This window comes from Pithys albifrons, chromosome 14 (genome assembly GCF_047495875.1).
Source record: "Pithys albifrons albifrons isolate INPA30051 chromosome 14, PitAlb_v1, whole genome shotgun sequence".
NCBI lineage: Eukaryota > Metazoa > Chordata > Aves > Passeriformes > Thamnophilidae > Pithys > Pithys albifrons.
In genome coordinates, this window is record NC_092471.1 from 16,412,097 (window position 1) to 16,432,714 (window position 20,618).

The window sequence follows — 20,618 nt, forward strand, 5'->3', positions numbered from 1 at the left end:
TCCCTGCATCCCAACCTCTGCCTCCCTGCACCCCTGGGTTTCTCGGGGCCAGTGCAGCTGGGCTTGGAGGTTTGGGGAGCGCTTTCCTTCCAGCCGTTTCCCCCAGTTCTGTTGTTTGGTTTCTTTGCTTTGCTTTTCCTGTTGCTGTCCTGGCTATTCACACGCCATCTCTCTGAGTGCCAAGGCTGCCCCTGAAAGGGCTGGCGCATTAGGGAGTCTCTGCACGCTGCCTCCGGAGCTGGCTGTGCCAGTGATCACCAGTCACTTCAAAGCGCTTCCTCTCCCAGCCCTCCAACCGGCTGCCAGGACTGGCAGACCCCCGCCACCCCCAGCCCTACAGCCAGGGCCAGGGAAGTGGGGTCCAGGTTATGGCTGGAGAAGGGGACAATATAAGGCATGGCTGAACACCTGAGGGTGTGCTCATCTCCTGGGTTTCCCATCCTGCTGGCTCCTCATGGGCAGGGTTTCTTTGCAGGCCATCAGCAGTTGCCTCTGGCCACCTCCTGGGGAGCTGTTGGGGGACATTCCCACTGCCCCCACAGGGCTCTGTTGACTCATGGGCCAGCGGATCCCCCGTGCTGGCATTTCGGGCATACAGGTGTGACATGCCAGGAATTAAAGCATCCAGACCCTGGCAGTGCTCTCCAGCTCCAGCCAGGCTCTGGTGGCCATTGGCTTGAATTAATTGAGTCACTTGTGATGAGACACACAGACTCCTCCACCCCTCATCATGTATCCTGGGTTAGTAGTGTTTGGGGTAAGGATAATGTGCCTGCAGTGCTGATTTCCTTGGGCTGAAAATTTGAACATTGGCTCATTCTGGAATATTCATGATTATTATTTCTAAGGCAACATACCAACAGTGAAAAGCTCTCCTCTTGCAGAATGGTATTTTGGTGGTTGAAAATGCCTCAGCTTCTACCTTACTGTAGTTTTCATGATTTCTGCCACCACTAAGCTCAGTATATTTCATACCAGACAAAGGTCTGAGATTTTATCATAGTTTATCTCTGGGACAGAAAATATCCCTGTTTCCCTACCCATGCTAACTTTCTATATGGAATTTTCCTAAGTGCCAGTCTCCTCCACACATATTGGCCCTTTCTCTGGGAGCAAGACAGGGCAGTGGTGGAGAATAATTAGCCATGCACAGTGTTGGGGGAGCTGACAGCACTGCGGCTCAGGTTTTGCTGTGAAAATAACCCTGCCCACCCAAAGACCACGTACAAACACACACACTGTACAGTACCTATGTGCAAAATGCAGCTCTGCCCTTTGCTTTGTGCAGCAAACACTTCCAGACTGTGCTTGGCTGTGGCAGGTGCCAGGATGATTTTCCCTTCACCAGCAGCCTGGGCAAGCCTTGCTGCAGGGCATGAGGAGGTGGATGTCGTTTTTGGAGAGGGAAAAATGTGGCTGCCCTGCACTTAGCAGCCCTCCCTGGTATTCATTAGCGACTGCCCAAATCTCTCTGGCTGGGGCTGTGCAGTCTGTGATGCTGCAGAGACAAATGTGCAGGTCCAGCATCTTCTCTGCTGTGCGAGGGTGGCCGGAGTGTCCAGTAGCTCCTGGGCTAGGGATGTGCTTCGACTGCTCTGCGGGAAAAGCATTGTGGCTTCTCTGATGTTCTCCAAGAAGTGGACTTGTCCAAGTACTGGCTGAGGCCTCCCTACAGCTGCAGCACAACTTCTGCAGTGCTCCCTTGCTGGAAGCTTCTCCCCAGCCCCCTCAAAGCCTGCTGCTCTGCAGAGCTGGCCATGAGCAGACCACTGCCCTGGTGCTCTGCTTCTGCTCTGGGGGATGATTTGCAAAGGTGAGGGCAGGTGTTTGTGCTGGTGGAGGCAGCAGAGCGTGAGAAGATGCAGTGCTTTTACAGAGTCTGCTCAAGGATGGAAATAACTCCTCTGCATCATTCTGGGACAGGGAGGGGCTGTGCAGCACCAAGGTGCGCTGCAGTCCTGGAGCAAGGGCTGATAGCTGGAAGGTCCCTGTGGGGTTGCCCCTACCTGTGGGGTTGTGCAGCAGCAAGTTCAATAGCTGCATCAGTCTTGGTCCTTCCTGTTCCTTGTTGCTCCTGAAGAAGCAGCTGAGGTGGTGTGGCCAGCAGCAGGTGTACCTTTTATTGCACGTAGCCATCAGTCAGCTCCTGCTCCCTGTGGCATCGTGGCTTCTTTGCAGGACTGGGTGCCCCAGGGAGCTTGAATGGAGGAGGGAGTGCTGGAGCTGCCTACAGGCACCTTGAACAGACTTTTGGATCTGGAAAGGTGTCAGCTCAGGCCCCTGCTCTTCTCTTAACCAACACCATGCTGAGAACGAAGGCTCCAAGGACTTAGGCTCCTCGCCCTCCTTTATCTCTGTTTGAACTGGTGTCAGTGCTGTTGGCATGGTTTACTTAAGATAGCATAAATCCAGGGTGGATGCCCCTGTTTCAGGGGAAGTGATTTTATTTTTTACTGAACTTGAACTTAAATCTTCCTAGAGCTTTTAGATAAGACCATATGCATCCTTCCTATCAGCCTGAACAATGTCACTTTGCAGTCAGCTTAAAGTGAAGTGGCATAACAGACATTCACACTGGGTTAGTGGAGGGTGTTTTTGATGGGTAAGGAGAATAAGAGCCATGAGCCCTTTTGGTTTTTTCAGCTGTGAATCCATAAGCTTAAACCCATCCCCGTAAGAGGAGGTGCTGCAGAGCTCTGCATGGTGGCCTTTGGTAGCACAGAGGAAGATCTCCAGGGATAGATGTCCCCAGACATGGCAAAGGACAGTGGAAGGAGATACTAGAGCAAAGTGCAAGGGGTGGGTGAAAGAAGTGAAGCTGTGATTGCTCTCACAAGCTGTGGGGCATCAGTGGGTTGTGCTGGAGGTGAACATTGCAGCAAGAGGCAAAAAGCCCACAGTCTGTGCTGGCCATAACCCCAGCCACCCTGGCGCCTTCCTGCTAGTGGGTAAGGCTCATGCTTTTCATCTGCCACACATACATGCCAGTGCTGTTCCACTCCACCCTGGCCTTCATCACTGTGCTCCTGCTTTGATCAGCTCCCCAAGTGCTGCTTTCTGCCATCTCTTCTGTGGTGTCTGAAGCTCAGGTTGCTTTAGGTTTGTCCCAGCCATCCCTAAGCTCTGCAACAGCAGCTCCAGCTGGATCCCTCCCTTGTCAGCCGGGACAGTTTCTCAGATCACAGAGATGTTGTCCACTGCCCTCTCTTACAGCCTGACAGGTCCTCATAGCCAATTCCTCCATCCTCATCTGCATGCAGACCTTTGTCCCCGGAAGGGGACCAGGCTGGAGAGCTGCAGCCCAGCTCCTGCCAGAGTTTTAACAGCACCAGGGCCTTTGGTAGTGGAAAATGATCTCCAGCTGGCTGTGATCAGCTTCCCAGCTCTGAAACATGGTGTGGATGAAGGCTCACTGCCTATGGTCTCCATTAGAGGAAAATCCCTATCCCTTAGCAGTACCAAGAGGTTGGCACGTAGCACCGGTTAGCAAATATTGCATGAGTACTTCGTCATTTAAGTGCTTTCTGGGCTTTCAGCTCTTCCTAATGAAGGCGCAGTAGGTCAAGCTTGCAGCCTCCTGCAAAGAGGCTGAGAGGCCACACGTGCCCAGCCAAGTGTGCAGCTGGTGGGTGGGTTGGGGAGGGAGTGCAGGAAGGATGCTGCAGGAAGGGGTGGGGTGCTGGGCCAAGAGGTGACAGGGATGAGAGTGGTGTTAGGTGAAAAGAGGAGAGTGATGTGAGATGCTCAGGGGGTGGTTGTGTGGTGAAACAGGAGGTGAGGGGGCAGAGCTGGAGCATGGCAGGGGTAGGTCAGGAGGAGAACTCTGAGCTGGAGATCATGGATGGCACAGGAGGCAGCTGATCTTGCCCTGGGCAAAAACAGCTCTACCTCACCTTTTTCTGGCAGTGTGTCTCACCTAGTCTTAAACACCTCCCCAGACCATCTCTTCTAGACCTTTCTCATCCTTTCTGCCAGGAAAGTTTTATCATCCTGCCTTGCGTAGCCTCAGAGTTGCCTGTGTTCTGTGCAGCAGAGAGGGACTTGCTCTTCTGCCTCACCACCTCACAGCAGCCTTCCAGGTATTGGATACTGCTGTAGCTCCTATCATGCCTCTGCTCCCAGTATTCTGCAAACTTTTTGTGCCTTCTGGATTTTTCTAGATGTCTGATTCCTGTTTGTCCAGACTTTCTCCAGCAGGTCATGGCTGCTTAAAGCATTCTGCAAGTCTCCTGCCCCAGTGGAGCTGCCTCATGGCCATTTCAGACCTCTTACTCCCCCATCACAGATTCCTTTTAAATTCAAATACTTCCCCACTCCATGCTGCCATCTCTATTATTCACTACCTGTGTCCCCTGCAGAATACCACTCCCAGAAGACACTTCCTGATTTTGCCTTCCTGGCCAGTTTTGTGCATTTAGTCTCACAGTTCCATGCAGCCACAGGGCTGCCCCTTGCTCCCAGGGGGCCTTTCAGGAGGCTGTGCCAAACCCTTGCAGTGGTGGCAGTGGGGCCCATTGGTGGCAGCAGCAGGAGCTGGGATCAGCCAGGTGTCTGGTGGGATGCTGGGGCCCTGTGTCTCAGGGGAAAGCCGCTGGGCAGTGCAGGCACTGGGTGGGTAGTCCTGCCTGGGGAAACCCTGCCGGCACCCCAGAAGTCACCATCACCTGGGGAACTTCCTTTTTGCGGCGTGCCATTGGGAGCAGAGGACTGCAGGTGCTGGTCTGCAGCTCTGAGGGGGTAAGGGGAGCACAACCTCTTCCTGAAATTTGGGGCTCCAGGGCATGGGATGGCATCACTCACTTTTGTGCCTACATGGATAGACACTCCTCTGCAGAAATGGGGCTTTGGTACAGATCTGCAACACCCCTGCTCCCTGCCAGCCCACAGGCCACCTGTCCTGGCTCCCACTGGCTGCATGGAGCTTGAGAAGTGCCACGCTCACTGCACACCATCCACGGCAGCATTCCACAGGGCCGGGCTGGGGCTGCTGGGCTGGCCTATGCCCCAGCACTGCAGGCTGATGAAGGGCCACACAATGACTGTAAGGCATTCAGAAACCAATATGTTTAGGGTTCTGCCTTGGTCTGGTCAGGTTGGTTGGTGCCTTCCACAATCCTCAGTGAAACATGTGACTTGTCTTTTAAGAAGGGAGTTGGTGCAGGGCAGAGCTGAGCAGTGCAGGGGAGCTCCTGTCATGATGGCTCCTCGCAGCTGCTGTGGTGTTCTCATGTGCTGGCATTGGTGGTTGGTGGCACTGCTGTGTCAGGCACAACAAGAGGCCATGAACCACCTGAGGTGATGGGGAGGACCCTGCCTGATGGTCAGAGCTCTGCTGGTCGCAGAGGACAGTTGTTCCCAGTGGCAGCAGAGCTGGAAGCAGGTCTCCTGCTCACATCTGGGTGGTAGGAGAGGAAGCCTTGCCTGGAACAGGGCGCTGAGGGTGCCAGGCTGGAATGCAGGAGGATCCGCAAGTGCTTTGAGAGATTGATCCACCACCAGTGCTGATGCTGCCACAGCCCCACTCGCGTCTTCCCTGCCACCCTGGCCCTCCTCAGGGAGGATCTGGGAAGGGGTCCAGGTGAAGTGGTATCCTGGCACAGCTCCTGGGGCAGTCCTGCCTGTGCCCTACACTGCCCTGGCTCTGGGAGAGGTGCAGTGTGAGTAGCCAGCAGTGCTGTGGGGCACAGGCCTGGCCCCACTGTCTCTGCTATCATGCTATTTTTGAATTCTCTTTTTTTTTTGTTGTGTTTTTTTTCTTTTTCTTTTGTTGTTTTGTTTTTATTTCCTTTTGTTTTCCTTTTTGTTCTGTCTCCTCGTGTTTGGTCCCTAGGAGCCAGCGCTAAGAAACAGGGCGAGGACTTAGCGGATAATGACGGTGATGAAGACGAAGGTATTTCTGTGCTCGAGGCTGCCACTGCATGACACGCAAAGCAGCTCCTTTGCCCGCCATCCGCTGCCATCCCAGGGAGCCCTGTGTGTGTGTCTGCCGTGCCAGGCAGCTGCGCGGGGCGGGGGGCAGGCTGGCCGGCTGTGCAGGGCGCCCAGGACCTTCCCCTCCTCCTGACGGGCGGCAAAGCTCCGGGGGGTTTCTGCTTCAGGAGAAGTTTGCTCCAGCTCAGTTTGAGCGAGGGCAGGGAGGAAGCACGGCAGCTTGGGAGGAGAGGAGCCCTTGGGCACCTGGGCCCATTTCACCCTGAGCCTGGTCACATCCCACCTCCAGCCTCATCCCTCCAGAGCCGTTTGGATAAATGCAACTGGGAGCCAGCAACCTCCCACTCCACCCTTGCTTGGCCTCACCATGGGCACCCACCCAGGGTGGCTGTGCCAGCACACAAAGTGTTTCTGGCCATGGCCACCTGGTTTCTGTTAACTTCTCTACTTCCTCACCCTGTTGAAGTGAGGTCTTCCATCCAGACCATCAGCACCGGTCAAGGCAGAGCAAATGGCCTTCCAAGCAGATGTGATTCTAGATGTGAACCAGGGCTAAGCAAGCTGCAGGATAAGCTATTTTTGGTGAAATAGGTGCGTTTGTCTGCAGGGTATGGAGTTGGTGTGTTTGGCTGCAGAGACGTAAAGAGCAGGTAGGAGGAAGGGTCGACTGTGGTGCAGCTCTAATGTGCTGAGGGCAGCACAACCTCCGGGTGTGCAGAAGGCCCAGGGCAACTTGAACACAGCCTGGCAGATGGCATTTAGGATCTGGGAAACAGATGAAAAACTTTTTCCTTGGCAGTACTAAAACCCTGTTGTTTACGCCTGCTAACCTGTGCCCCAGGATCTGTTGTACCAGGGCATAAACTGGCATTCAGCCTAAGTGACTTGACTGTGCTAAATCCCAACACACCAAACTGTGCTGCAGCAATTAGGAGCCGTTTATTCCTTGGTACATCTCTGTACATTGCTGACTTTCTGCTGCAAGGATATCCCTTTGTGTGTCAGTGGGAGTGTGCAGCAGGGGGGAGAAGACATGGGCACAGGCACTGATGTTCCTGCCCTTCACATTTCAAGCAGGTGGCCCTGGAAAAAGTTGTCCTCTTGCAGCTCTGCCGCACATGCAGTGTCTGTCCTGGAGGAGCTGCAAGAATTTTTTGCTCCCCTGGTCTCTGTACATTTTTCTGGCTACATTCTGGTGATAGGAAAAGAGCCAACACAAGTTTTGCTTTTGGTATAGCCTCATTCTCCAGGAGGGAAGAGATTTTCTGTATGGAAGAGATTTTCTGTATGGAAGGGAGGCCACCTTTAGCCATGGCATGAGGCACAGCTGGAGGTGAGGGTGGTCACAGCCCTCTACAGAGGGCAAGCCACAGGGAGGAGTGGACATGGGCACAGATGAGGTGGGTGTGAGACCACATGTCCACCCCATCTGGGCATTAGCACTGAGGTGGTGTGGCTGTGCCCCAGAAATCCCATCCCTGCATGGACTGTGGTGGGGGCTGGCAGCCAGGGGAGGCAGGCAGGGAGCAGCAGCTGGCTGGGGCAGCTGGGGCCAAGCAGGCACTGCCAACCCACCTGAGCAAGGAACGGGGTGCGGGGGAGCACACAGGAGGGCAAAGTCCATCTGTGCTGGCTTGGCCAGCCCAGGAGAGGGCTGGGCAGCACAGGCATTTGGGACCTGGCACTGTGTCCATGTGACGTGAGCAAGATGCACCAGGATCCCAAGCATGGGTGTTAGTCCCTTGTGGATGGCCATGACTCCATGAGGGATCACAGGGCAGTGGGGCAGAAGGGGCAGGATATCCCCTGGACAGGATCAGTTGAGAGAGGGAACTTGGCTGCTCCCTGTCCCCTAGGCTCCTGCATCCTTCCTCCCCGGCCCTCAGGGTCCCGTTCCCCATCCTCACTCCATGCCTCATCCCTGTCCTTGTCCAGATGCTGTGCTCACCTCTCTGACACACACACACACATATGCATACACCGTCTGCCTCATCACCATGTCTGTGTCTGGGCACTGGGGTGCCATGGGTTCACATCCAGGCAGCAGGCAGGTCTCTGCCTTTGCAGGGGGTTGGGAAGGGGGAGTGAGAGAGTAAGACACGATCACACGACTGTGGCCCTCCCACCTAGGTCCTGCACACCTCCATTCCTGCCCCCCCTACAATGCCAGCTTCCAGGACTCCCGGAGCGCTTGGGTCCAGCCAAAGGCAGGACGTGGGGCTGTCCCGGGGCTGGACTCTGCAAATCCCACCCACAACAGAGCTGGTCTGGCTCCCGCACGATGCCAGAGCTCAGCTCTGGGGAAGAGCAGCGGGGTCCTGCCAGTGTCCCTCGCACACCTGCTCAGACCTCTGAGGGGACAGCAGTGTGGGGACGGTGGTGCAGCGATTGCCGCCGCTCGGAGAAGGGCTGGCAGGGTTGGTTCAGTGTTGTTTGGCTTTGGAGTTCCACGCTGTGGCCTCCAGGAGAGCTCTGGCTTTGGCTCCTAAGCCCCCTCCCTGGTCCTGGCAGCTGGCATTGCCCTTGTACTTGGTCTGCCTGTCGGGCAGGGTGCTGCGGCCGTTGGTGCGCTCCCGTGTTTAACCACCTCTCCTTCCAGACATCCGGGACAGCGGGGCCAAGCCGGTGATGGTGTATATCCACGGGGGCTCGTACATGGAGGGCACGGGGAACATGATAGACGGCAGCATCCTGGCCAGCTATGGGAACGTGATTGTCATCACCCTGAACTACCGCGTTGGAGTGCTCGGTATGGGCTGCCTGGTGTGGGCTGTGCCGCCAGCACAGCCGGGCAGTGGGACAGCCTGTGTGTCTGACCGGGCTTGAACCAGCCGGAAAGGGGGTGGAGGGGGGCGTGAGGCCAGCGAGATGCGGCGTGGGCACTGCCCCTGCCTCCCGCCCCGGCTGCCAAGCGCGGTGCCACGTGGCAGAGCCCCCAGCACGCGGTCGCAGTGCAGGCCGGGTCCTGGCACTGGCCCCCCCGTCTTAGTTACACAAACTGGCTCAACTGAAAGCAAATATTGGTTTGTGGTTAAATGAATAATAAATGTGTTTACCCAGCATCTCCTCCTGAGAGGGCTCAGAGCAGTGAGGTGCCAGCGGGAAATGCCTGGCTGTCCTGGGGACCTGGCAGCTCTCCTTCCCTGGGCACAGGCTGTTCTCCTACCCAGCTGAGCTGCTGGGACCCCTTCAGACACCCACCACGGCCTGGCTGCCTGCAGAGGGGACCATAGAAAGGTGTCAGGTGCTTTGTAGAGGAGGGCGGCAGTCCCATTTCCATAAGCACTGGTGACCCAGAGAGGCAGAATGAGGGCACAGGGTCAAAATGTGGTGCAATCCCCTGCTTGCTGCAGCAGAAATCCCCAGGGGATGAGACACAGGAGACTTGGTGTGGAACACCACTGCTGCTTCCCTTAGTAGCAGGGAGAACAAATAGTGCAGGGGTTTGGGAAAAGCTCCTTCCCAGCCAGGCTGCTGTCAGGGCTGGCTCTCTTACCAGCCATCCAGCATGGTGCTCTGCTTTGGCAGCTGGACTCCCAGCTGGTACCTGGGGACAGCACATCCCACCGATGGCCTCCAGACCCCATAGTTCTCAGAGAAGATGACAGTTACTCGGTAGAAAATAAGGTTTTCAGTAAAAACAAACCTATTCAAGACCTTTAAAATTTAAAATCAGGGCTTTAAGATGAATAAGTGCAAACTTAAGAGACATGAGTCACAATACAGCAGTAGATTTGAGTGATGCCTTCATCATTTCCATTGAAGTGGTGCACCACACCCAGCCAGACCACCTCCAAGTGCCAGCACAGCACTGTTGTTGCTCCCTGCAGGGTTACCTGCCTGGATTTTAATTCAGGACCATGGGTTTGGCTTCCTGCTTAGAGTCAGAGCAAACAAAAACAGTGATAACTTATCTTGGGTGTTCTCTTTGCTATCGAAAGCATTTCTCAGCTTCTTCCTCACTGAGAGCCTTTGTATTTTAAGCTGCAAGTAAGTTCCTCTCTGCCCAGCCCACCTCCTTACATTTATAGAGCCTCCTCCGGTCCATGCTGGTCCATGGAAAGCACTGACTGTGCAGGCACTCAGCTTTCCTTGGAGCAAGTGTGAGATGTCTTGAGCCATTTTCACAGGTGGTGGTATGGGTGGGACAGAGCTTTCTGCCCTTTACAGTGTCACTGCTTGTTGTTGGCTGAAGGGGCTCCCCAAGGCTTGCAGCTGCATTCTCAGCCTTTCGCCCCTCTTTGCTGTCCAGAGGGTGACTGGAGCTTGATGGTGTCCCTGCTCCAGCTTAGAACTCACCGGACTCTCTTGGTAGTGGGATCTCATGTTGTGGTGGTACAGGGTCCCACAGAAGCTGCCTACGCCTGGGAAAGGGAGGTGGGAGGTCAGGACATTCCCTGTGTCCTCATCCCTAACCGGGCTCCCCTTGGCCCTCAGGGTTCCTGAGCACAGGGGACCAGGCTGCCAAGGGCAATTACGGGCTGCTGGACCAGATCCAGGCACTGCGCTGGGTCAGCGAGAACATCGCCTTCTTTGGGGGAGATCCCTTGCGGATCACCGTCTTCGGCTCCGGCATCGGTGCCTCCTGTGTCAGCCTGCTCACCCTCTCCCACCACTCTGAAGGTAGGTGCCAGCTGTGCCTGAGGATGCTGCAAGGAAACGCCCTGCTGATGGTACCCTGGGGAAAGGGGGTTCACCCAGGTCCTGCTGCCCAGCCTAACAAAGTCAAGGCTGCTTTCTAATTAGTTGCTGGTGAGAGCCTGACTCACGTCTGGGAAGTAAAATCTTCTCATTCTGGGCAGTGAGAGACCAGTGGCAGAGCATGTGGGAGCCAGGGATGGAGCAGGTGCTCCCAGTGTACAGTGCTGCAGCCTGGGACCAGCACCCAGGCATGGAGAGAGGGGGGAACCCCTCCTGTGGCATCTTGTCCTGGTGCTCAGGCATGTGCAGGTGTGGAGAGGGTGTAGGGCACCATACAGGGCACCGGGAACGCAGATCTCAGTACTGGGAAAGGCATTCATACTGGAATAGAAGAGAAGACAGAGCTGACCCTGGGGAGGGATGAAGGGCCCCATCTTGTGAGACTGGGAGAGCTGGAAGTGCTGTGACTAACAAAACACAGGTGGAAGTAGTATGATTGATATCTGTAAATATAGCAGTGTGTTTACTCTAGATAAAGTAAGGAATTATTTATGCTAAAAGATTGTGTTGGAATAAGAGCAAATGCATGTAAACCACCTGCAAGGATATTTACATCAAGCATTGGGGGGAAAATATTAACTGTGCAACTAGAGGTTCTCAATAAACTTCAAGCCTGAACTGAATATAGTCCACAGAGGACCAGCCTCCCAGAGACCTTCTGACAGGTTTTATGTGAGGGTGCAACCCTCTCCAGTGCCGTGTCCCCAGGTGTGATGCAGGGGAGAAAGGGACACGTGTGGGCAGGAGACACAGGCATGAGTCTGCACATCAGAGACACACACCAAATGGCACTTGAAGCTGATGTGAAGAGCTGCAGCCCTGCTCAACAGCCTGGGAATCACACAGGAATGGAGACCTTCAGAACCTCAGCAGGGCTGATGGCTGCTGATGGGAAATCTTTTACAGGCTGAAAGCTCCTGCAGAAAGAAAAAGTGCTTTCTCTGGCCATACTGAGTGTGAAGAGCTGGTGGGGGAACACTGTGTAATGCACTCACAGTGCTTCTTAGGGCGCTTCTTTCCATCATGGGAGTGCAGGACTGTGTGCTTGGCTGCCCGGGTGGCCCAGGATGGAGGGAGCGGCATGGAGAGGCTGAGGGTGGAGAAGGGGCTGCTCCTTGTGACTTTCCAGACAGAAAAAGTAGTCCTGCCAGTGTAGCACTTTTCAGGTGATGCTCTGCTTTCTGCCACTAAACCCTGCACCTGAATGCTGTAACCTTGGCTGCCCTATCCAGCCCCAGTGCCTGCGGTGTGGTCTGCCCTGCACCTCGGTGGTGCTGGGTGCTCACCACCCTCACAGCAGGAGAGCTGTAATGCTGCAAGGTGTGAGGGGAGTGCTCAATGCTGCAGCCAGTGTCTCATTAACCAAATAGCCATCAAATTACCTCAAAAAAACCCTGTGCCAGAGTGCCCATCTCCCCAAGGACAGGTAGCTTACTCTGGAACATGGCTAGGAAGCCGTGCTAAGACACAGTCTGCAGACCAGGTAGGTTTGGTTTTACTGCATCAAAATAAAACTCATAGTAATCAAAAGCTATTAATGAAGCTGCTGATTTATGCCTGCTCTGCCAGGTGCTGCTAAGAGGCAGACACTGGAAGCTTGATACAGCACACGCTGTGTCTGGCTTCCTGGGAGATGCACATCTTCCCTGCCAGCCTCAGCGCTTGTAGGCAGGTGGATTCCACACCAGTGACAAACATTCAGGGCTCCAACACCTTGCCTGGGCCCCAGCAGGCTGGAGAGGTGTGGGGTGAACTGCAGGGTGATGATGCCTCCTCAGAGAGCTTGTCAGGCTTGCCAGGTGCTGGCATGGAGGAGGAGGGCATGACAAGTCTAGGCTCTCACAGACTCCTGGGCCCTCCTGAATCAGGACATGGCCATGAAGAGTCACAGCAAAGGAACTCCACTGTGAACATGACCAGCTGTTGGCAACATCAGCTGCCCCATTCTTCCTCAGGCAGCAGTGGGCAGGAGCAGAGCCCAGCCTAGTGGGTCTGTCTGGGAAGTGATGCTGCTGGCAGAGACAGTATGGCTGCTGCTGGGACAGCATCTCCTGGAAGCCAGGATACCCCATCCTGGCTCCTTGGCACATGGATGATGGTGCAGAGCAAGCAAACCCATGGCCAGTCTCCAGCCTGTAAGCTGGGTATGGCTTTCTAGGGCACTGGGAGGTGACAAACAGAGCTTGTGACTTCTCTTTGTCCCAGTGCATGGGACTGTACGTCAGGTACTTGGCAGAGCGAGGACTGTGCGTGCAGACAAGAGCTATGGACATGATGGCAACAAGCCAGGAGCTTCTGAACGCTTCTGTTGCAGAAAGGTGCATGTTTCCCTGCAGAGCAGCACAGCGTTGGTTGCAGAGGGGTTCTCTGCATTTCAGGGCACTGGGGGCAGCCCCCTGACCACCACACTGCTGTGCCAGCACCATTCAGGGATCACCTGAAAGTCCCTCACCATGACCAAGTGATGGGGTCTGACAAGGGTGCAGGCAGCACTTGAGGTGCTGGAGAGGGCTGGTCAGAGAGCAGGGACCCTGGGGTGCACCCCAGACTGGCTGTCTTTCACAGCCCCAGAGGCTCTGCTTCCTCACCACCCTTTGTATTCTGAGCACAAGCACCATTGACATGGGACTGGAGCGAAGCCACGCATTTCTCTGCCTGGGCCAGGGCCTTTGTGGCCTCATTTTCCAGGGCGAAAGTCCACTCCCTCTGTGTTCCTGGTGGCAGAAAGGCCCTCTTTGTGCATCTGGCAGTGTGCTCCTGCAGGGCTGGATTGGCACTGAGCAGCCCCAGCTGGGCAGGAAGCAGCAGGGAGGGGGTCGAGGGGGACTCTGACAAAGCACTGGGGTGGGACACGCAGGGTTAAGTGTCCTCGAACAGGCATTAACCCTCCCACTGCTGCCAGCCCACATCCTGGCTACTCAGTGAAGCGGGTACCAACCTGTGATGGAGGATGGTGCTGAGCCAGGGGCAGCATGTGCCCCTCAGGGGCTCAGGCATCACATCCTTGGGGTGGCTGAGGCAGCACGGGCTGCTCAGCAAGCCCAGGCTGTGACACAACCATGGCCTCTCTTCTCCCCGCACCAGGACAGAAAGATGCTGGCCATCCCCTGCAATGGGATCCTCAGGAAGCCCAGCAGCCCTTGCTCACTGCCGGGAGCACCCACTTGCATGCCCTGCCACCCTCACAGTGACCCTGAGCTGAGCCCCCTGTGTGAGCCCAGCTCAGCAGGCAGCACAGCCCAGGGTCAAGGACAGGTGTGGGCTGAAGTGCCGGGCCCTTGCAAGGGTACAGAAGCATCAATGCCTTCTCCACACTGCTGCATCCTGCATTGCAGTGCTGGGGTGTTGGAACCCTGCTGAGAGCTTCCTCCATTCCTTGCGTGTATTGCAGGTCTCTTCCAGAGAGCCATCATCCAGAGTGGCTCCGCACTCTCCAGCTGGGCAGTGAACTACCAGCCCGTGAAGTACACCAGCATGCTGGCTGACAAGGTGGGCTGCAATGTGCTGGACACTGTGGACATGGTGGACTGCCTGCGGCAGAAGAGTGCCAAGGAGCTGGTAGAGCAGGACATCCAGCCGGCTCGCTACCACGTGGCCTTCGGGCCGGTCATTGATGGGGATGTGATCCCGGATGACCCAGAGATCCTGATGGAGCAGGGCGAGTTCCTCAACTATGATATCATGCTGGGGGTCAACCAGGGTGAGGGGCTTAAGTTTGTGGAGGGTGTGGTCGATCCCGAGGATGGCGTCTCAGGCAGCGACTTTGACTACTCAGTCTCCAACTTTGTAGACAACCTGTATGGATACCCCGAGGGAAAGGACACCTTGCGGGAGACCATCAAGTTCATGTACACAGACTGGGCTGACAGGGACAACCCTGAGACACGTCGCAAGACTCTGGTGGCCCTCTTCACTGACCACCAGTGGGTAGAGCCATCAGTGGTGACAGCTGACCTGCACGCCCGCTATGGCTCCCCCACCTACTTCTACGCCTTCTACCACCACTGCCAGAGCCTGATGAAACCTGCATGGTCCGACGCAGCCCACGGGGATGAGGTGCCTTACGTGTTTGGGATCCCCATGATTGGCCCCACAGACCTCTTTCCCTGCAACTTCTCCAAGAACGATGTCATGCTCAGCGCTGTGGTGATGACCTACTGGACCAACTTCGCCAAGACAGGGTGAGTGGGGACGGGTGCTGTGCCTCGGGGGTCTGCGCTCACTGCAGCTGTACCCTTTGAGACCATGCAGTGAGGTGTGGGGGGGTTGTCATGCCTGGTGTGGGACACTGAGCCCCCTGTGCCCAGAGGTCTGTGTGCTGCACCTTCACTGGGGTCATGGCATCAACCACAAAGAAGGAACCTTAGAGCATGGGCAGCCCTTGGGACAGAATCCAGTTGAGCACAAGGGTGGGGAGGCTGGCTGGCTGTGGTTATCATGGGTGAGGCATAACTCAGGTTTGGGGTGCTGCCCAGCCATGCAGGGCCATTTGCCAGCACCACCCTGTGCCACCACTGGCAAAAGTCCCCCCAGCCTCTATCTCTGCACCCAGGTCTCCCTCCTTGCTTCTTTGGCTTTTCCCAGTGCTAGTTCTGTTCTGCCTTTGTTTCACAGGGACCCCAACAAGCCCGTGCCCCAGGACACCAAGTTCATCCACACCAAGGCCAACCGGTTTGAGGAGGTGGCCTGGTCCAAGTACAACCCCCGTGACCAGCTGTACCTGCACATCGGGCTGAAGCCACGGGTACGCGACCACTACCGGGCCACCAAGGTGGCTTTCTGGAAGCACCTGGTTCCCCACCTGTACAACCTGCATGATATGTTCCACTACACCTCCACCACCACCAAAGTGCCACCACCTGACACCACACAGAACTCCCACATCACCCGCCGGCCCAATAGCAAGGTCTGGACCACCAAGCGCCCTGCCATCTCACCTGCCTACAACAGCGAGAATGGGAAGGAGAAGTGGAGCCCAGAGCAAGAGGCAGGCACCCTGCTTGAGAGCCCCCGTGACTACTCCACTGAACTGAGTGTCACCATTGCCGTGGGCGCCTCCCTCCTCTTCCTCAACGTGCTGGCCTTCGCCGCCCTCTACTACCGCAAGGACAAGCGCCGGCAGGACACACACCGGCAGCCCAGCCCCCAGCGTGGCGCCTCCAACGACATCGCCCATGCACCTGATGAGGAGATGCCCTCCTTGCAGGTGAGCCAGGGGCACCACGAGTGCGAAGCTGTGCCATCCCACGACACCCTGCGCCTGGCCGCTCTGCCCGACTACACCCTCACCTTGCGCCGCTCTCCGGACGACATCCCGCTTATGACCCCCAACACCATCACCATGATCCCCAACTCGCTGGTGGGGCTGCAGACCCTGCACCCCTACAACACCTTCACCGCCGGCTTCAACAGCACGGGGCTCCCGCACTCACACTCCACCACCAGGGTATAGCTGCCTGCCGCCGGCGCACACGCATGCACGCACGCACACACACGCAGCAGACACTGGCAGAGGGACCGGCGGGGCTGACGGAGCCCCCAGACAGAGGGGCAGCACCCACAGATGGTGCAGCTCCCAGCCCAGAGACCTGTGGGGTCCCAGTGTGGCCCCAGCGCTTTCTTTTGTTCCTATCTAACTTTTGAGAAGTGCTTTGACTCTCCTGGCCTCAGGGCCCCACGGGCTGCCCCAGGACACCAGTGGGGTGCAGGGGGGACACAGTGTAACCCTGTACCCATGCAGGTGGGCAGGGGTACCCCACTGTCAGTGGCCAAGGGGCTCCCAGTGCCGTGGCTGTGCCTCCCAGTGGGGCGAACACATCCCCAGCGTTAAGCCCACTGAGCATCCTGGGACTGACGAGGAGCGGGACTGGGCATCCCTCTCGGCCAGTGCCCAGGCATCCCCAGGCAGCTTGGCAGCCCTGGAAAAGGCTCCTTCACTGTGCTGAGAAGTGGCCCTGGGCCATGGTGCTATAGGCAGAGGGAACGGGCAGGGTCTGGGGACCTGGCCGTGTGCTGGGTGTGGGCGCTGGGGCTGGTGCTGGGGCTCAGGGACCCTGGGAGTGGGGCCCTGGGCTGGAGACTTGGCACCTTTGCCCCTCTTTGCGCTGCAGAGAATCTCTTTTGTGTCAGTCATTTCTCTTTGCAGAGACGTTTTTTAAGCAGATCTTTAGTTCTTTACACACTAACGGAGTCGCCGCGTTTTGTCCTTTGTAAAGATTTTAAAACCAAGTGTTCTTGATATAAAATAAAAAGCCAGTTAGAAGCCAGCGTGTGCGCACGGTGCCGGCCCCCCATGGCGCCCGCCTGCTGTGGGTGGGCACCAGGCAGGGCAGTGCCTCCTGCGCTGCGGGGCCGCGCTCTTTTGTATTTTTTGATATTCTCCCTTCTCTGTCACCTGTGCCCACCTATCAGCCAAATAGCCTATCCAACGGCCTGCCTGCGAGCACCCCCGCCCCCGTCCCTCCACTGCCACCACCGGCCAAGTGCCACCCACCACCCTGTGTTGGGCATCACCTGCTCTGAGCAAGGTCCATTCACCTCCAGAACCCAGGAGCGTACCCCCGGGCACCCCACCCTGCCCTGCTCCCCCAGGAGCATCCCACATCCCTTCACCACTGCCCCAGGGCTGTGCTGCGCCCTCCCTGCCCATGCCACTGCCCAAAAGCAGAGCCAGTGGTTTGTAGCCTGTGACAGGGGTGGGTTGACAGGAGCAGGGTGAGCTGCTCACCAACATCAACTCTGCCTCCCGTGTTACTTCCACTGGGGCCTTTAGCCCACTGTGGGGTGACCCTAGCCCTGGCATCTGGAATAGACACCTCAGCAGGGACTCTGGGGGTAATGGGAGCACCTGTGCTGGTGCTGGGGCACCTGTTGTGCTGATGTGGCCACTGAACCACATGTGGCTCAAGGCAAGTGTCTCTGGTGCAGTCAGGCATGGAGAAGAAGCAGCATGGGATTCTATGTGGGGCACCCCAGTCTCAGCCCCCCATGATGAGCACTGGCACCTGGGGCCTGGGGAGGCAGGAGAAAGGGACAGGTCCTTGTGGGGACACCATGTCTTGTCCCTGTGCAAGACGGTCCGGCTGGCAGACGCTGCCCATGCTGGCGGCCGTGACGCACCGGCGCCGGCTGGCCCTGCTGCCTCGGGGCAATGCATCGATGGCCCTATTGCCTGGGGCCAGCTCATCAGTGGCCCTGCTGGTCCTACTGCCTGGGGCCAGTTCATCAACAGCCCTGCGCCCTGCCCCGGCCCCACCCCACATAGGGCTGAGGGTGAGGATGCTCGTTGGAGAATGTATTTATACCCTGTCACCCGCGCAGAGTAACAAATTCCAAATAAAACAGAAGTGATATTTTTAATAGCGGTGTGTCTCGCCTCTTCTTGGAGCGTGCAGGGTCCAGGGACTACCAGTCTAGGTGGGGTACTGATGCCAAAATTCTCGGTAAATCCCAGATGATAAAGAACTGCTCAAAGATACATTTTCAGCCAGTGAATTCCATAGCTTGTAGCTTTTCTCATGTGTACAATCAGAAAGTGTCCCCCAATCAAAACTTAAATCTTATAACTAAAATCCCCAAAGTTATATTAAAAAATATTTAAGCTAAAGTGTCTTATTTATACAATTTCTTATCAGTCCCCTGTGCTGGCTTAGAGCCATCCCAGCCATGGCTGTGCCTTCTGGCAGGGGATCTGGATGGTCTTCATGTCCCTGGCACCCACCCCACAGATGCAGCAGCAGGATCCCAGTATCCCCCCATCATGTCAGAGTGCTGGACCCCCAGTGCAGCACAATACAAGCCAGGACCACACAATCCAGAATTCCCAACACCAAGTGCCACAATGGGGGGGTGTCCCTGCATACCCCCAACCCTGCTGCCCCTGCCCCCAGCACTGAGACCCCATGTGGGATCTCATCTGGCTGCCACAGACCCCTCTCTCCAAACTTTGCACCCACTCCCTAGTCCTTCCCAGCTGAGCTCCCCTCCCCCTACTTCCCAAACAGAAAAGCTGCTGGTTTCATTTCTTTTTAATGTAATTTCCACTGGAGTTGCCATGGAAACTAGGCACGGAGAGGGGGGGCTGAATCGCCTCCAGGCAGTGTGCAGACAGTGGAGTCAGGGCCAAGGCCCCGAGCCAGGGGAGCCGGGGGCAGGCAGGGGGACAGGCTGTGCAGGGGGCTGAGTGAGGGACTCTGCCCTGCTCTGCTGGGGTACCCTTGCAGCTGGTGAGCCATCGACACATCACCCTGTTCCAGTACTGTGCTCCAGACCCTGTGCTGGACCCCCCTATGACCCCTGGTGCTGCCCTTTTTGGGGGTCCTGCACTCCCTGCCACCCTGTACTCTGTGTTCTGGAGCTGCAGCAGTGTGGGCATGGCCCAGGGACACAAGTCTGGGATGGTGGAGGTCCCTTGCCATGGGGCAGATGGAGGGTGTGGGGAAGGTGCCAGAGGCAGGCAGTGTGTTGTGCTGAGCCATGCTGAGCCATGCTGTGCTGTGCTGTGCTGTGCTGTGCTGCCAGGGGCTGGGATACTGCAGAATGCCTGGGACAGGTCACTATAGAGCCAAGCCACGATGGGACTCCAACAGGCTGATGGGGGTGGTCCCCAGGGCATGGGGATGCCTTTTCCATGTTAAGGGGCAGAGTTCCTCCCTGCTCTCTGGGTGAAGGAAACTGCCCACCCTGAACCATGACCCACAGCCCCAGAGCTGACCCCTCTGGTCCAACCCACCCAGCAGCCTCAGGCTTGCAGTCCCAAGGCCCTCCATTGCAGCCACCAGTTGCCCCTGTTTAGTGACCAGCTTCGAGAGTGACCAGCTTTGAGAGTAACCATCAGGCCATGGGGACAGGTTTCCATGGAAATGCAGGTGCTCCACAGTACAACACCAACAGCAGCCACCTTGCTGTGGGACAAGTGGCAGGTTTAGCTCTGTGTGGTGGCCAGAGGTCCATCTTGGTGACACCAGCATCATCACCAGCTGCCCATCCTGCCATACATAGTGTCCTCTTGAAGGGGCAATGCCTTTCTGCCCCAGATTAAGAGCTTGTTCTGCCCTTCTGTCTCTCTTCATCCTTGCATGGCCCCAGCTGCCTGCAACCACACGTGCCAGCATGACCAACCCAGCCAGGACCCCAAAGGAAGCTGGTGACAGACAACACGTTGTTTTTATGCTACTGCCTTTGCAAAAGTCCCGAGGCTGCCATTGCCCAAGGTGTCCTTGACCATCAAGAGCTTTCCTTTGGAGACCTAGCAAAGCCCAAGGGACACTGTATCCCAGAGGGTATGTGCAGTTAGCATCTGTATGACACTTGTGGGACAACCTGTGCTTCAGGGGACAGGTTTAGTGCTGCAAACAGAAGCATAATGCAACTCAACTGCAAAGCTGTCCCTAGCATGGAGAAGAAGTGAATGGCCCCTGGCTGCTCCAGGATCCACAGGCAGCAGGAGAGCAAGGTTGATGCTTCTCTGCACAGTAGCACTGCTGGGGGAGTGTTCTGATCCTGTTCCCCTCATCCCTGATGCAATCAGGACACAGAACAGCAGATTCACAGGCAGTCAGGACAGGTTGGTACATCGTATGCTGCAACCCCCTCTGCTCTGTACTGCAGCAGCACAAAGAATTTCTGTGCTCACCCACTGCCAGTGACCTTCCTGGCAGTTGACTCAGACCAGAGGCTTTTGTCTCTCCAAGAGCAGCAGCCTGGATCCAGGGATGCCTGTGCTGCTGTCAGTCCAAGCCTGGAAGCCCAGCGGCCTCTGCACTGCAGTGGTCATGAGCTATTCTTAGGGCCAACCCTTCCTGGGCCAGGATGGCTGGGGAAAGGGGGCTCTGAAAGCCTGCTCTGCAGCACCCCTTTCCTCCTGGCAGCAGAGGTGTTTCAGTGATGCTTGAGCTAGATTTCCTCCATCATACCGGTGCAGACTGCTGGGCTGCAAGACCTCTGACCCCAGCAGAGTGACAGCATCTGCGTCACCCTGGTCCCGC

At 56.6% G+C, this 20,618-nt stretch overlaps 1 protein-coding gene across 6 annotated transcripts in view; it reads left to right on the plus strand.

The window, feature by feature from the left end:
• The window catches only part of NLGN3 (neuroligin 3), a 40,067-nt gene extending 22,082 nt beyond the window's left edge, over window positions 1–17,985 (plus strand). For 4 of the 6 annotated variants that reach the window (XM_071569339.1, XM_071569337.1, XM_071569340.1 and 1 more), the window contains 5 exons: window positions 5,831–5,890; window positions 8,531–8,680; window positions 10,369–10,554; window positions 14,024–14,813; window positions 15,247–17,985. In XM_071569339.1, the coding sequence (XP_071425440.1) occupies window positions 5,831–5,890; window positions 8,531–8,680; window positions 10,369–10,554; window positions 14,024–14,813; window positions 15,247–16,084 (2,024 nt within the window). In that variant the 3' untranslated portion in view covers window positions 16,085–17,985. Of the gene's footprint in view, window positions 1–5,830; window positions 5,891–8,269; window positions 8,349–8,530; window positions 8,681–10,368; window positions 10,555–14,023; window positions 14,814–15,246 lie in introns of those variants that run through there. The other 2 variants (XM_071569342.1, XM_071569341.1) reach the window with 2 other exon arrangements.
• Window positions 17,986–20,618: the final 2,633 nt, after the last annotated feature.